Raw genomic sequence first — 15178 nt, 5'->3', positions numbered from 1 at the left:
GATAGCAACACATTGAAGACTTACTTAAAACCCTTTTTTGCTCTTGTTTAGGGATGGTTTTATTGAACACTTAGCTTTAATTATGTCTGCTGCGTGAAGGTTTGTATCATGGGAAGGTGTGGATCATGGGAAGGTTTGGGTAGGAGGCTTGCAATGGTGCCTGTCAGAGAGTTTCCCTTGCTCTCCTTCCCATTGTTCCCTTATTATACTCTCATAACTGATGAAATGTAAACTAAGCTCCTCCCAAAAACACAATATAAAATTTAGAATAACAAACTTGAAGAATTAATGAAGGGTCATTGAGATGACTCAGTAGCTCATTGAACTTGCTGCCAAGTTCGATAGCCTGAGTTTGTTTCTCGGGACCCACATAATGGAAGAAAAGATCCAACTGTTGCAATGTTTTTTTTTTTTTCTGACTTACGCGCACAGTGGCATGCGGGTGCGTACACAAATAATTGTAATAAAGAATTTATAGAAGATGATAAATTTTGTTTGAGGATAATAACTGATTTTTTAAAAAAAAATGTATAGGTGGTTATACAGTTCATGATAAGCCGAACCCCAGAGGTGAGATTGTGATCGGTGGCCAGAATATCTCCATGGGATATTTTAAAAACGAAGAGAAAACAGCAGAAGATTATTGTGTTGATGAAAATGGACAAAGGTGGTTTTGCACTGGCGATATTGGAGAATTCCATCCTGATGGATGCTTACAGATTATAGGTCAGTGCGTTCTCTCTCTATAGTTTCTTTCATTTTGTAGCTTCAGTGAGGCTGAATAAGAACATAGGTTAGGCCATCAGGGGGGTTGGTAGACTGATTAGTTCCAACTCTCTGCAAGCTCCTTTACTTAGGCCCTTTGTGCCCGAGCTCCATCTGTGAAATAGAGACACACCCACCTCATAGAGCAGCTGCTAGCGTCAAATGAGTTAAGAAATGAGAGATGCTCAGAGAAGTGCCTGAATCTTTTGAAGTAGTAGCAATGTGTGAGGAGGGCAAGGGGAAAGTGGACAGAAAAATGGATAATAGATTCAGCAATGAATAAACAAAAAATAATCCAGGAAAGACCTCTTTTGCTTAACTCCACAGAACTCTGTATACCTATTTACGGTGGCATGCATATATGATTTTAGGCCTTCCTTACCCCTAATTTCTCAGTGATCATCATGGACCCCTGTTTTTCCTGGTACCCCTTTCTATGGCTCTATCTGTAAGAGCTAGACCATTTCAATCTTCAGCACCAGTCTATTATTTTGAAAGTGAGTGTTGCTTTGGCATTATTATTATTATTTTTTTTTAAAAACTGGACTTAACGGAAGTAGATGTTTACCTTCAAAACGCAACTCCAAAAAGCGACTCCAAAAGAAATCCTGTGTTCACTTTCAATAGGCAAAGGTTTAAACATTAACTAGCCGTAAGGGCTACTCATCCGGGTCTAGTCTGTCTTCTAGTGATACAGTTACTTGGTCATAGTTCTAGTGACACATAATTTGTGGCTCAACTTTACAGTATCTGAGCAGAATGTCATTTCCTGGGAAGTTTTGTCTTCATCTTTACCATTCATCTGCTGATTCATTAAAAAAAAAAGATGAACTTTTTTCCTAGACAATCATATTCATATTTTTTCCTATTCCCATCTATTGTGGAGCAAAGCTAGGGTTTTGTTTATGCCAGAGGAGGACCATGCATGTATATCCTAAGCTCCCTTTTATCCTCTACTGGTACAACTGGTTTTTGAGACGTGTTTTGTATTAGATAACAAAACCGAGCTATAAGCTTATGTAGCACAGCCTGGCCTTGAACTCACAAGCTTTCCACGTCAGACTCCTATGAATAGGAATTCTATCCATGTGCCACCACGCCTGGCTCCTCTTCAGTTTGCATGTGTGTATGGTGTTTGTACTTGGTGTGTGTCTGTGCACATCGGTGTGTGGGTAAGCCTGGAGGACAGAGGTGGAAGGACTGGGTGTCTTTTACAATCACTCTCTGGCGTCTTTTGAGACAGTCTTTCACTGAACCTGGAGCTCATCATTTGTCTGGGCTTGCTGGCCAATGAGCTTCAGGAATCGACCTGGTTCTGCCCTTCTCCCAACACTGAGCTTAAACACCTGTGCCAGTGCCCAGCTTTTATGTGGGTGCTGGAGATTTGAACTCAGGTCATCATGCTTCCCACCCCCCACCCCCACCCTTGGCCAATGTGTATTAGAGGATTATTTTTATTATCCCATTTCCTTGAATGTAGTCTTACATTTGTGCATTCTGGAAGAAACTAAACAATTGTGATCCATCTGTATGAATATTATCAACACACATGTATAATGCACGTGCCCACTGTTGCTGCAGGTTTAAAATGGAAAAGGAAGCCATTAGGGTTAGCAGAATGTCAGAGAGGGTCTTTTGTCGAAAAGGATCTGGCACAGTCTTTTTTAGAAAACCTATTTTTTCATCCATGAGTACAATGAGTTTTGATCACAACCCTCCTCCCCCATCCTCCTACTCCTCTGTCTTCCTTACTATTGCTGTTGGTAGGCAACACATCATTCATAGAAAAGATTTAAAGCAGGCTAATAATTACTCAAGATGAGCCGTCCTGTGACAGTACTTTCTTACAGCACTGTCACTTTACAAAGAAAATGTCAACTAGGGAATGTGGGGATTGGCATTTGTTGAGTGTGCTTTATATGGAGTAGACTGTGACATGCTTCTGTGGGGAAGGCACCATTATCACGGATGTGAATGAGATGGAAAGAGGTGAGCTGAAATAGCAAGCATCACAGCCTGTAGCTGATGATGCTCCCGTTCCTAATCTAATGCTCCAAGTTCTGTTCCTGCCCTTAATGTCATTGGAATTCTGAGTAGGAGAAGTTCGTAATATTCAGGAGTATGACACGACGTTACAGCTGTGTATAACCTTTAGCTAATCTTTATTTAAGTATGTTTTTATTAAACTTTTTTCAAACAGTCTATTTTGATTGTGTTTTCACCTCCCCAAGTCCTCCCAGATCTTCCTCACCTTCCTACCTAATTTTGAGCCCTCTCAAACTTTTATACACTCTCTTAAAAGAAAAAGACAAAATGAAAGTCAAAACAACCGAAAAAGCCAGTAAGACAAAAGAGAAGAAGCAAGTGTATCTTGTGTGTGTGTGTGTGTGTGTGTGTGAGTGTCTGTGTGTGTGTCTGTGTGTGTCTGTGTCTGTGTGTTTGGCTAACTACTGCTAGAAATGTGTCCTGCTCTGGTATGTGGTTGATATATCTGGTGTCACTTACTGGAGAAAACTGATTTGAGACAGTCATACCTCAGACTGAACTTGAACCATTAAGAGGCTACACTGGCCTAGAACTTAGGATGACCTTACCTTATACACCTGAGTGCTGAATCGTTAATATTTGATGCATTTTCTTTGTCAGTATGCTTTAGAAAATTATATATGCATACACACAATTTTATATATTATAATTATATTTATGTATTTATTAAACTATATATTGAAATTTATATTCAATTTTATGTACATATGCATATATACATATATGTCAAGATTTTAGAAGAAATATCTTTATAAATAAAATCTAAGGCAATAAATTGAAATAAAACCAGAATTATGTATGCCACAGTGCTATAAACTGTGGGCTTGTATTTTTTAATAGAAAGCACAATTCTTTTTTTTTTGGTTTTTTTTCAAGACAGGGTTTCTCTGTATATAGCCCTGTCTGTCCTGTAACTCACTTTGTAGATCAGGCTGGCCTTGAACTCAGAAATCCCCCTGCCTCTGCCTCTTGAGTGCTGGGATTCCCAACCATAGCTCTCCCCTACGCCCCCTAGCTGCCTCCCACCTTTCTTCTTCATCAGATCCACTCCCCCCCATCTCCATTCAGAGGAGCTCAGGCCTCCCAAGAGATAACCGCCAATGTCTCTGATTTAACTTGATGATCCATATTTTTATGATTCTAGATCGTAAGAAAGATCTGGTAAAGTTACAAGCAGGAGAATATGTATCTCTTGGGAAAGTAGAAGCTGCACTGAAGAATTGTCCACTGATCGACAACATCTGTGCTTTTGCCAAAAGGTAACTCTTTGATCTGTCTGTCTGTCTGTCTGTCCATCCATCCATCCATCCATCCATCCATCCATCTATCTATCTATCTATCTATCTCTCTATCATCTCTTTTGTGTTTGTTGGAGGAAGCGCATATGGAACACCTTGTGCGGGCTCTCTCCTATCACCATTTGGGTCCTGGAGATCAAACTCAGGTCATCAGACTTGATTGCTATCTCGCCAGACAAAAAATAGTTCTGTTTTGTGTTTCATATACTTAACAGTAAAAGGAACATTATAAAAGAAATTTGATTGTGTGTAAACATTCAGATATCATCAAAAGTCTCTTAGAACTTTGTGGCTAGGAAAATAAACATGAAAGTTCTTGAATTTATATAACAACATGAAGGTCTTTTCCTGAAACTCATTTATTACAGTTTTTTATTAGACATCTACCATGTCTTGCTAAGTGTTTATTTTCTGATTTAACCTATGCTACAAGTTCTTTCATATAGGATCCATAGCAATTAAGACTCAGCATGAATAATTTCCCCAAAAGTTCACATAGGTAGCACATGGTGAATTTTCAGTCCAACTTTTTCTAAGTCAAAAGCCTGTGAGATTGAGCCACTTTCTTTATTTATTAACATTATATAATATGTATATTTAGAATTACTAATACTTTACTGTTACATTGAATAACGTGAATAATTTTGCTTACTCCTTAATATGTATATTTTTCAGTGACCAGTCCTATGTGATCAGTTTTGTGGTTCCTAACCAGAAAAAGTTGACTCTTTTGGCACAACAGAAGGGGGTAGAAGGATCTTGGGTTGATATTTGCAATAATCCCGCCATGGAAGCTGAAATACTGAAAGAAATTCGAGAAGCTGCAAATGCCAGTAAGTAAGAAATTGCTAAGCTGTTGAAGTCCATAAAAGTCACCTAATAATTATTTTGTGCGTTATACTAGAAAATTCAAACACATGTACAATGCATCTTGATTGCATCCACTCTTTGGTACTTCCATCTAAGTCCTTTTAAAACATCTTTATATCCTTTCTTTTTCTAAAAATCTCAATGAGTGTTATGTATGTATGTATGTGTGTGTATGTAAAATCAACTTACCAATTAAATACATACTCTTGTTCTTTGAGAACAAGGTATTTATGTCCTACGAGCAGTAGAGAGGAGCCTAGTATTTCCCTATATCAACTTTCTTTCTTTTTTTTTTTTTTTTTTTTGTATTTTTTTTTTTTTGTATTTGTGTCGTCCTGGCTGTCCTGGAACTCACTTTGTAGACCAGGCTGGCCTCGAACTCAGAAATCCGTCTGCCTCTGCCTCCTGAGGGCTGGGATTAAAGGCATGCGCCACCACACCCAGCTAACTTTCTTTTTTCTTTTTTATTTCTTTTTTATTTTTTTTCTATGCCAACTTTCAAGCTGTTTACATGTTTTTTGATTTATTGTTTTATTTTAACGATGAAAGTAATAATTTTCTAATTACTAGTTAGCTGTAATCACAAAAAATTAGACAATATAGAAAGTTATAAGGAAGTAAGTTAAAGTCCCCTGGCTGGAGTGACCTCTGCTTGCCCTCTGCATCAACTCCTCTTGTCAATATCACCAGCGGTTTCTTAAGTCACTAGCTACATAATTTCATCATCATCTTTAGTTCCTAGATTTTATTTTCTTCAGAAAATAAATATTTAACCCATTCTATTTCTAGATGAGTAGTACTTCTCACCCCCCTTAAAGAAACATCTTTTCTACAAAACTATTTTCTTGAGTGACAGTTTTGGTTTGTGTGTATGTATGCATGTTCAGGTGAGTGCAGTTCTGCATATAGAGGATGGAGCTCATTCCTTGGGGACCATCTACTTTGTTTCCTTAGGGATTGCCTGGCTCTCCCTCCCCATCTCTGAGATGCTCAGCTTCTCATGTAGATGTTAGGGATCAGGCCCAGTCCTTCATGCTTACGAGGCAAACAGGTTTGCAACTGAGTCATCTCGTCAGCCTGTGTGTAATTTTCTTCTTGGTGTGAATTCTTAGATGTGGAATTTGGGGGTCAAAAGGAAAGTGTATTACAGAAGTTTTTTTTTTTTTTCCCCTCTCTTTGTCAAAATGGTTCTAATTTCATCAGGAAAGCTACAGTGGCTTTTATTTCTATCATAGACATTTCCTCAGTAGTGATGCCAGATTCTTCTTTTACTTCAAAACGCAACTTAGATTTCACTTAGGTTTTAAAATATAGTTTATAACAATTTTTCCAACCTCAATATCTTAATTTCCCAAGAACTTTCTGAACCCTGAGCACTCTAAATATTTTAAATTTCAAAGTTCATTTTCTGATTATTCACATTGTAAAGGTGCTTAGGTATGTAATGCTTTCTTCAAGGTAATTTTATTATTTATAAATAAGTCTTATGTTACTGTCCCCAGGCTCCCAGAACCTTGTTAGATACATGTTCTGATTTTTCTTTTAATATGGTATCTCATAAACTATTTCAACCAATAACCTGCCCACTGGAGGCATCCCCCCAGTTATCCTTAGTTATTAAGATGCTAATATCACTGTGTATTTAGCTGTGAAGATAATTAGGGAATGTCAAGGTGCATTGTAATTGCATATAGAAAGCAGAAGAAAAAATCCCAGGAATCACTAGGCTCCCACAACTTTCCTGTTCTTGGAGTGAGATATGTAATTAAAAAATATATTATTTGGATACTGAATGATAATCATGATCCTGGAGCTCTGGGAAATCTAGCTCCTTCCTTCTGCCGTGGTATACACACACACACACACACACACACACACACACACACACACACACACAGAGAGACACACACACAGACACACAGACAGACACACACACACACTCACTTTAAAAACAGCAACAGCAAAAACATAGATATGCTGCCACCTGCAGGATCACCTTTATAATGTTCAGTTTTATTCAGAGAACATGCACATGGGAAATTATTGGTTCTTCAGTCCTCTTCTTTCTCATTTGCTGGAGGTTACTCTTATTCTTGTGTGAAAGTGTGATCGTCTGTTTCTCTCTTGAACATGCTCTAATGATGGGGAATTCTCAGAATGACACCCCCAAGCATCCCTTTTTGTTATGCCTTAAATGGCAATGTAGTTAATAATGATGGGACATTTAAAAACTGTGTACAACTAAAATGGTGTACAAATTTTGTAGTGTTTCCGGAATTAGACCTTTTTGAGTAAAAGGAAATGAAAGTTTTTGGAACTGGATCTGTAGTTGAGATTTCCCTTGATCCAGATGTGTGTGCTTCAGGGGGCAGTTATCTCAGGTTCTTTTCTATAACTGAGCCATAATGTGAGGAAAGAGTAGAGATTGTTAATTCAGGCAAGTTTTATGTTTCCTCTACCTGTTTAGGCATTATTTGAGGTTGTATGATACTATACTACATAATATGTGAGAGATTATTTTTTTCATATTCAGCGTTGTATTCTCTCAAAGCATTTTCTAATGTCACCAAGACTGGTGGGTAGTAGCTTTGGGAGTATTCACAAATTTTATTTTAAGTTATTCTATTAAAAAAAAATCAGATATCCAAATAGCGCTAGGACGGAGGGAGCCTCCCAGGAGTGTGGACTGGCCTGTGAGTGCACTCAGAGGAACCCACTCCAGAACCCTCAGGACACAGGAACCAAGTGGTGACCTGGAACAGGAGCTGATATGTGCCCCAGAGTTACATACATAAATACTGCCAGGAGAGACTTGGTCTCCCAGGAGTGCCTATACACCTGTGAGCACAGGTAAGACCACCACTTCTCTTCAAATTCCTGGCCCAAGAGGAATACTCACAGAGCCATTAGGACACAGGATCAGCTAGGGGCAGGATCCTTCTGGTCTCTGTCTGTACCCCAGAACTGACCCTGTGCCACAGCTCTCCATACCCAAATTCCTCCCAGAGAGAACTGGTCTCCCATGAGTACTGACATACAGGCTTGCAGGAGTGACAAGCCAAAGTAAGAGACAGCAAGACCAGCTAACACCAGAGATAAACAGATGGTGAAAGGCAAGTGTAAGAACATAAGCAACAGAAACCAAGGCTACTTGGCATCATCAAAACCCACTTCTCCTACCAAAGTGAACCCTGGTTACCCAAACACACAAGAAAAGCATGACTCTGATTTAAAATCACATCTCACGATGATGATAGAGGAATTGAATAATGACATAAATAACTCCCTCAAAGAAATACAAAAGAACACAGCAAAACAGGTAGAAGACCTTAAAGAGGAAACACAAAAATCCCTTAAAGAATTTTAGGAAAATACAATCAAACAGGTGAAAGAACTGAACAAAAGCATCCAGGATCTAAAAATTGAAATAGAAACAATAAAGAAATCACAAAGGGAGACAACTCTGGAGATAGAAAACCTAGTAAAGAGACCAGGAATCTTAGATGCAAGCATCACCAACAGAATACAAGAGATAGAAGAGAGAATCTCAGGTACACAAGATACCATAGAAGACATTGACACAACAGTGAAAGAAAATGCAAAAAGCAAAAAGCTCCTAACCCAAAACATCCAGGAAATCCAGGACACAATGAGAAGACCAAACCTAAGGATAATAGGTATAGAAGAGAGTGAAGATTCCCAACTTAAAGGGTCAGTAAATATCTTCAATAAAATTATACAAGAAACTTCCCTAACCTAAAGAAAGAGATGCCCATGAACATACAAGAGGCCTACAGAACTCCAAATAGACTGGACCAGAAAAGAAATTCCTCTCGTTACATAATAATCAAAACACCAAATTCACTAAACAAAGACTATTAAAAACAATAAGGGAAAAAGGTCAAGTAACATATAAAGGTAGACCTATTAGAATTATATCAGACTTCTCACCAGAGACTATGAAAGCTAGAAGATCCTGGGGAGATCTCAGACAGACCTTGAGAGAACACAAATGCCAACCTAGATTACTATACCTAGCAAAATTCTCAATTACCATAGACGGAGAAACCAAGCTATTGGATGACAAAATCAAATTTACACAATATCTTTCCACACTTCCAGCCCTTCAAAGGATAATAGATGGAAAACACCAACACAAGGAGGGAAACCACACCCTAGAAAAAGCAAGAAAGTAATCTTTCAACAAACCCAATAGAAGATAAACATGCAAACATAAAAATAACATCAAAAGTAATAGTGAGCAACAATCACTTTTCCTCAATATCTCTTAACATCAATGAACTCAATTCCCCAATAAAAAGACAAAATAACAGACTGGATACGTAAACAGGACCCAGCATTTTGCTGCATACAGAAAACATACCTCAGTGTCAAAGACAAACACTACTTCAGAGTAAAAGGCTGGAAAACAATTTTCATAGCAAATGATTCCAAGAAACAAGCTGGAGTAGACATTCTAATATTGGATAAAATCAACTTTCAACTAAAAACTCATCAAAAACGATAAGGAAGGGCACTTTATACTCATCAAAGGAAAAATCTACCAAGAAGAACTCTCAATTCTGAACATCTATGCTCCAAATGCAAGGGCAACCAGAATCCTCAACTGAAGAATACCAAATGGCTGAGAAGCACCTAAGGAAATGTTCAACATCCTTAGTCATTATGGAAACGCAGATCAAAACAACCCTGAGATTCCACCTCACACCAGTCAGAATAGCTAAGGTCAAAAACTCAGGTGACAGCAGATGCTGGTGAGGATGTGGAGAAAGAGGAACAGTCCTCCATTGTTGGTGGGATTGCAATCTGATACAACCACTCTGGAAATCAGTCTGGCGGTTCCTCAGAAAATTGGACATAGTACTACCGGAGGATCCAGCAATACCTCTCCTGGGCATATATCCAGAAGAAGCCCCAACTGGTAATAAGAACACATGCTCCACTATGTTCATAGCAGCCTTATTTATAATAGCCAGAAGCTGGAAAGAACCCAGATGCCCCTCAACAGAGGAATGGATACAGAAAACAATGGTGTATTTACACAATGGAGTGCTACTCAGCTATTAGAAACAATGAATTTATGAAATTCTTAGGGAAAGGGATAGAACTAGAAAATATCATTCTGAGTGAGGTAACCCAATCACAAAAGAATATACATGGTATGTACTCACTGATAAGTGGATATTAGCCCTGAAGCTAGGAATACCCAAGATACAATTCACAGATCGCATGAAGCTCAAAAGAAGGAAGACCAAAGTGTGAATACTTCGGTCCTTCTTAGAAGGAGGAACAAAAAAAATCACAGGAAGAGTTACAGAGAAAAAGAGTGGAGCAGTGACTGAAGGAAAGACCATCCAGAGACTGCCCCACGTGGGGATCCATCCCATATACAGTCACCCAACCCAGACACTATTGCGGATGCCAACAAGTGCTTGCTGACAGGAACCTGATATATCTCCTGAGGTGATCTACCAGTGCCTGACAAATACAAAGGGGGATGCTTTCAGCTAACCATTGGACTGAGCACAGGTCTCCCAATGGAGGAGTTAGAGAAAAGACCCAAGGAGCTGTAGGGGTTTGCAGTCCCATAGGAGGAACAACAATATGAACCAAACAGTAACTCCAGAGCTCCCAGGGACTAAATCACCAGCCAAAGAGTACACATGGAGGGACCCATGGCTCCAGCCACATATATAGCAGAGGATGGCCTTCTCAGTCATCAGTGGGAGGAGACGTCCTTGGTCCTGTGAAGGCTCAATGCCCCAGTGCAGGGGAATGGCAGGACAGGGAAGTGGGAGTGGATTAGTTGGTGAGCAGGGTGAAGGGGGAGGGGATAGGAAGGTTTCAGAGGGAAAACCAGGAAAAGGGATAACATTTGAAATGTAAATAAAGCAAATGTCTAATAAAGAAAATCAAGCTCACATGCTTGCATGTCTGGCCTTTAGAATTTTTATAATGAGATTATGTTAATATATACCTTGGGGCATTGTAAGAAATAGGCTAATATGATTGAATACCCTGTTCTCTTTTTATTATTGATACTTTTATTTTTATGACAGAGTCTGACTATGTAGGCTTGGTTAGCCTGAAACTCACAGATATCTACCTGCTTCTGCCTCCTGAATGCTGGGATTAGAGGTATATGCCACCCCCCAGCTACTTCTATGTTCTGAATTTCTTATATTTCTCCTAACATATTCTGACTTGTGTAACTCCCACACTGTATGTACTGTGTTCACTCTTACACTATTTAAGCACTATTATTATACCAAATAAATACTATGTTGGTTCACATTTGATCATATAATACAGCTTTTAAGGATTATATTTTGGGAGTCTTAATTTTTTTTAAAGATTTATTTATTTATTATATGTAAGCACACTGTAGCTGTCTTCAGAAACTCCAGAAGAGGGTATCAGATCTCATTATGAATGGTTGTGAGCCACCATGTGGTTGCTGGGATTTGAACTCAGGACCTTCTGAAGAGCAGTCAGTGCTCTTAACCGCTGAGCCATCTCACCAGTCCCCAGGAGGCTTAATTTTGTATGGAATGACTTAATAGATTTGTATGAATTTATTGAGGACTCTTGATCTAGTTTATAGTTGACAGCCAGGAAAACAAAGACCTTTCATGGAGCTTGCGTTGTAGTGGTTGAGACAAACCAAGAATATGTGTGGAGGGAAATACAGGCATCGAATGAAGTGTGCTCATAAAATATGAAAGTGTGTGTGTGCATGATGACAAAAAAATCTAGTCTTTTTTGTTAAAAATGGAGGAATTCTGGATGTTAGTAGACACCTCTGGATGGAAAACCACTCCAGGCAGAGGAACAGTGATATAAAGAAGGTTCTAAGAGGAAGATGGGGTGTGCATGTGTGTAAGCAAAGCTGCCTATTAGTGTGCATATTGTTAATTGACATACCAATAAATAAATAAACTTTCTTTTATTGCATCACCTAGGCCATCAATTCTGAAAATTCTATATTGGATTCATTGTTTTCTAACCCCCTCTCTTTCTCCTCCTTTCTACTTCTTTCCTGCCTCTCTTCTACCATTCTTTCTTTCTTTTTTTTTATTTCAGTGAAATTGGAGCGATTTGAAATTCCGATCAAGGTTCGGTTAAGCCCAGAGCCATGGACCCCCGAGACTGGTTTGGTAACAGATGCCTTCAAGCTGAAAAGGAAGGAGTTGAAGAACCATTATCTCAAAGACATTGAGCGAATGTATGGGGGCAAATAAAATGCGGCTCTCTGATTTCCATTTGCACAGGAGGTGGCCTGATGGTTTTTAGTTCTAGAGTTTAAGCCTTTGTTGATCTCCTTGTTAGAATATAAGGTGTATCTTCTAAAGACATGAAATAAAAACAACCAAAAGTCGTTAAAATAGTTGAGTCTACTTTAACTTGCATAGTCCTAGTGAAGCTGAGATTGCAAAGACATTTCCCTTTAGCTGTGTTAAGTTTAGAGCAGAAATTCTGTTTTTTAAAAGTAGCCTTATATACCCTTGTTTTTATGAAGAGAAGATACTCCATGCTAAAGTAAAGAAATTGGACTTGGAATAGATAGAATTGAAGAAATTTACAGCTTCCAGCGTCTATGTCTTCCTAGTTCAGAAGTTTCTATAATAATGATGACAAAATTATGTATTAACACTACTCAAAGCAGAAGCGCCACCAGGCTTTGAAATCCTCTTCCAACCATTTATCTTGAAGGGAAAAAAGATCAGTCATAATGTATGGTATCAGTATCTTAGAAGGTATTATCTTAAGATCATAATTGTCATATAGGTCAGACATAGAGTCATTGCAATATTGTGAATAATTACAGTGCCTGAAGTTAAGACTAAAACAACACACACCTACCAAAAATATCTCATAATGTAATGAAGGGAAGCTGAGAACTAAAGCCAGCATCTGTAATTATTTAAATGTCTTAAAAGGAATGTTCACTTTTTAAAAGTGACCTTTCTGTGTGTAATGTGGTTAAAGACTGAGTGAGACCAATGGGAATGTGTTAGAAAGTCAATCAGAATTCAACAAGATTCATTGCCTTTCTGTTAGAACGCTGGTGGAATCCTACGTATTCAAAATTAGGATCCTTGTGTAGCACTGAACCTGGGAAAGAGATTTAGACTTGGAATTTAAATTTGATAACAGGGCTTGGTTTTCAAATGTGCTTGTATTAAATTACATTTGTAATTTATGGTCTGCTTGCTGTTGCTGATTGATTGTTGATCAGTAGTGTGCATTTCAGAGAGCCTTTCATTTTGCTTTAATTTCAGCAAAGCGGGTTATGATACATGACTTCCTCAAAATCTTGTTCAAACCTACGGGTGATTAAATGTCTTGGATGAGCCTGGGGAAGTTAAAGGGAAGAAAACACTGTTACCACTTTTCCTGTTTGTGAAGAGTTTTAGAAACTGGAAATGCTAGATTTGGGAGAAGGGCAGAGTTACTTGATTAAGGACTGTCTGTGAAGTAACTTGGAGTGTGAGTTTCTTTTTGAATCTTTAGCTAAAGTCTGGAATTATATATTCTTGATAGATATTCGCACTTGGACCATAGTTACTGTAAAAAGCAAAAATTCTTAATACTGTTATTCTTTGCACTTTTTCATAATCATTTTATACACACACACACACATACACATGTGTATGTGTGTATATAATATATATATATATATGTTGCTTCCATTGCGTTGTACAGATGTGGGCCACCACTACAACAAAATGAGTTCTTTGTGCTCTAAAATATTTATAAAGAAATTATTTAAATGTTATGTATATGGTGGTAATAACGAAAAAAAATCATCTGGTGTTATAAGCAACAGCGAAGGTTTTTGTAAAAGTTTCTTTTCAGTGTTCTGCAAAATAAAATTTGAGGCAAGTTTTCCCTGAAGTTATATGTGAGTATTCTCATGCTACCATCTTGCCTTTGAAGCGTGAAAAGACATTAATTATCAAGTAGACTACTATTCAGCTTCTACTTCCTCCTAGTGCACTGTTTATCCTTCAAGGGTGTTTTTTTTTTTTTTTTTTTAAGGCTTTTCCAATATATGTATCCCATTTGGAATGGTGATCTTAAAATGTGAGTGCATGCATACTATCTTATTTAAGATACTTGCACCCCACCCACTCCCATCTCCCGAAGCTGGAACACTGCCAACTAGGTCCTTAAGAATCACGCAATTAACACAAGGTTGGGTGCTGCTAATTCTTCATGAAAATCCAAACACGTTAAGGGACCAGGGAGATGCCACTGCCCCCCTGAATTTTCATCAAAAATAGACACGTTTATGTAAACAGAACTATTTTCCATATTCATAGTGACTTTTTAAGTATTTGAGCCTAAAGATTTTGATCTCCATTTTTATAACTATTTAAATTGTTCACAATTATTACATGTTAGCCATCAAATAAAGCTGTGCTTACTATTGATTATAAGTGTGTGCATTTCTAAGTTGAACACTCATGATTTTTGCTTTAATTACACGAAAGGGTTTTATTTCTTTGATATTTGTACTCATTTTTTTTTAAGTAGACTGAAGGTATGATTGTCTGATTTTTTAGAAATGAAATACAGATGAAAGATTCATAGAGTCCAAAGCGAGGGAGAATCCTGTTTCTTTATTCATAGAGACTGACTATATCTTTGGCTATATTTTCCTGGTAGCATATGACAAATGTTTCTACAGTGAGAAGCTGAGAACAGGTTAAAAGATTGTGTGGCGTTTGGGAACTGGAGAGATACATTTTAATTTTGAATGTAGTTATACATTTTATATTCATATTTGTATTTTCTGTTAAAATGCACGATTGTAGGATTGTTCCTTAGATTTTTGTGTTGACTCTTGAAAAGCTTTCTTTGTTCTTATTTTTAAGTTTGCACTTGAATCTTATAAAAATAAATCCACCCATGTTATCAAGCCAGTTTGTTTTTTCTTATATGTCAATATAAAAAAAAGTCTATAAATTTGAATGTTACCTAGGCTTTTTAAGTAGTGCGGCTTGGATATCTGGAATTAAGTGGTTAACTTATCTTTCATAAATTGTATTCATTACATTGGTTTATTTGAATTCAGAACTATTATTTTAATACAGTGAGTTGAATATCTTGTAACATGGAAACTGTGGGACAAGGCATAGTTAGGGTGTAATTATTGGTAAATTCTAATAATT

General features: G+C 37.7%; 1 protein-coding gene across 6 annotated transcripts in view; it reads left to right on the top strand.

Moving 5' to 3' along the window:
* The window catches only part of Acsl4 (acyl-CoA synthetase long-chain family member 4), a 72810-nt gene extending 57885 nt beyond the window's left edge, over nt 1–14925 (top strand). For 3 of the 6 annotated variants that reach the window (NM_001033600.1, NM_019477.3, NM_207625.2), the window contains exons 13-16: nt 535–726; nt 3956–4070; nt 4785–4942; nt 12084–14925. In NM_001033600.1, the coding sequence (NP_001028772.1) occupies nt 535–726; nt 3956–4070; nt 4785–4942; nt 12084–12241 (623 nt within the window). In that variant the 3' untranslated portion in view covers nt 12242–14925. The remainder of the gene's footprint in view (nt 1–534; nt 727–3955; nt 4071–4784; nt 4943–12083) is intronic. The other 3 variants (XM_030251379.1, XM_011247843.3, XM_011247842.3) reach the window with 1 other exon arrangement.
* Nucleotides 14926–15178: the final 253 nt, after the last annotated feature.

The sequence above is a fragment of the Mus musculus genome, chromosome X (genome assembly GCF_000001635.26).
Source record: "Mus musculus strain C57BL/6J chromosome X, GRCm38.p6 C57BL/6J".
Taxonomy (NCBI): domain Eukaryota; kingdom Metazoa; phylum Chordata; class Mammalia; order Rodentia; family Muridae; genus Mus; species Mus musculus.
Note: the sequence above shows the minus strand (reverse complement) of the source record. Positions and strands in the feature narration are given on the sequence as shown.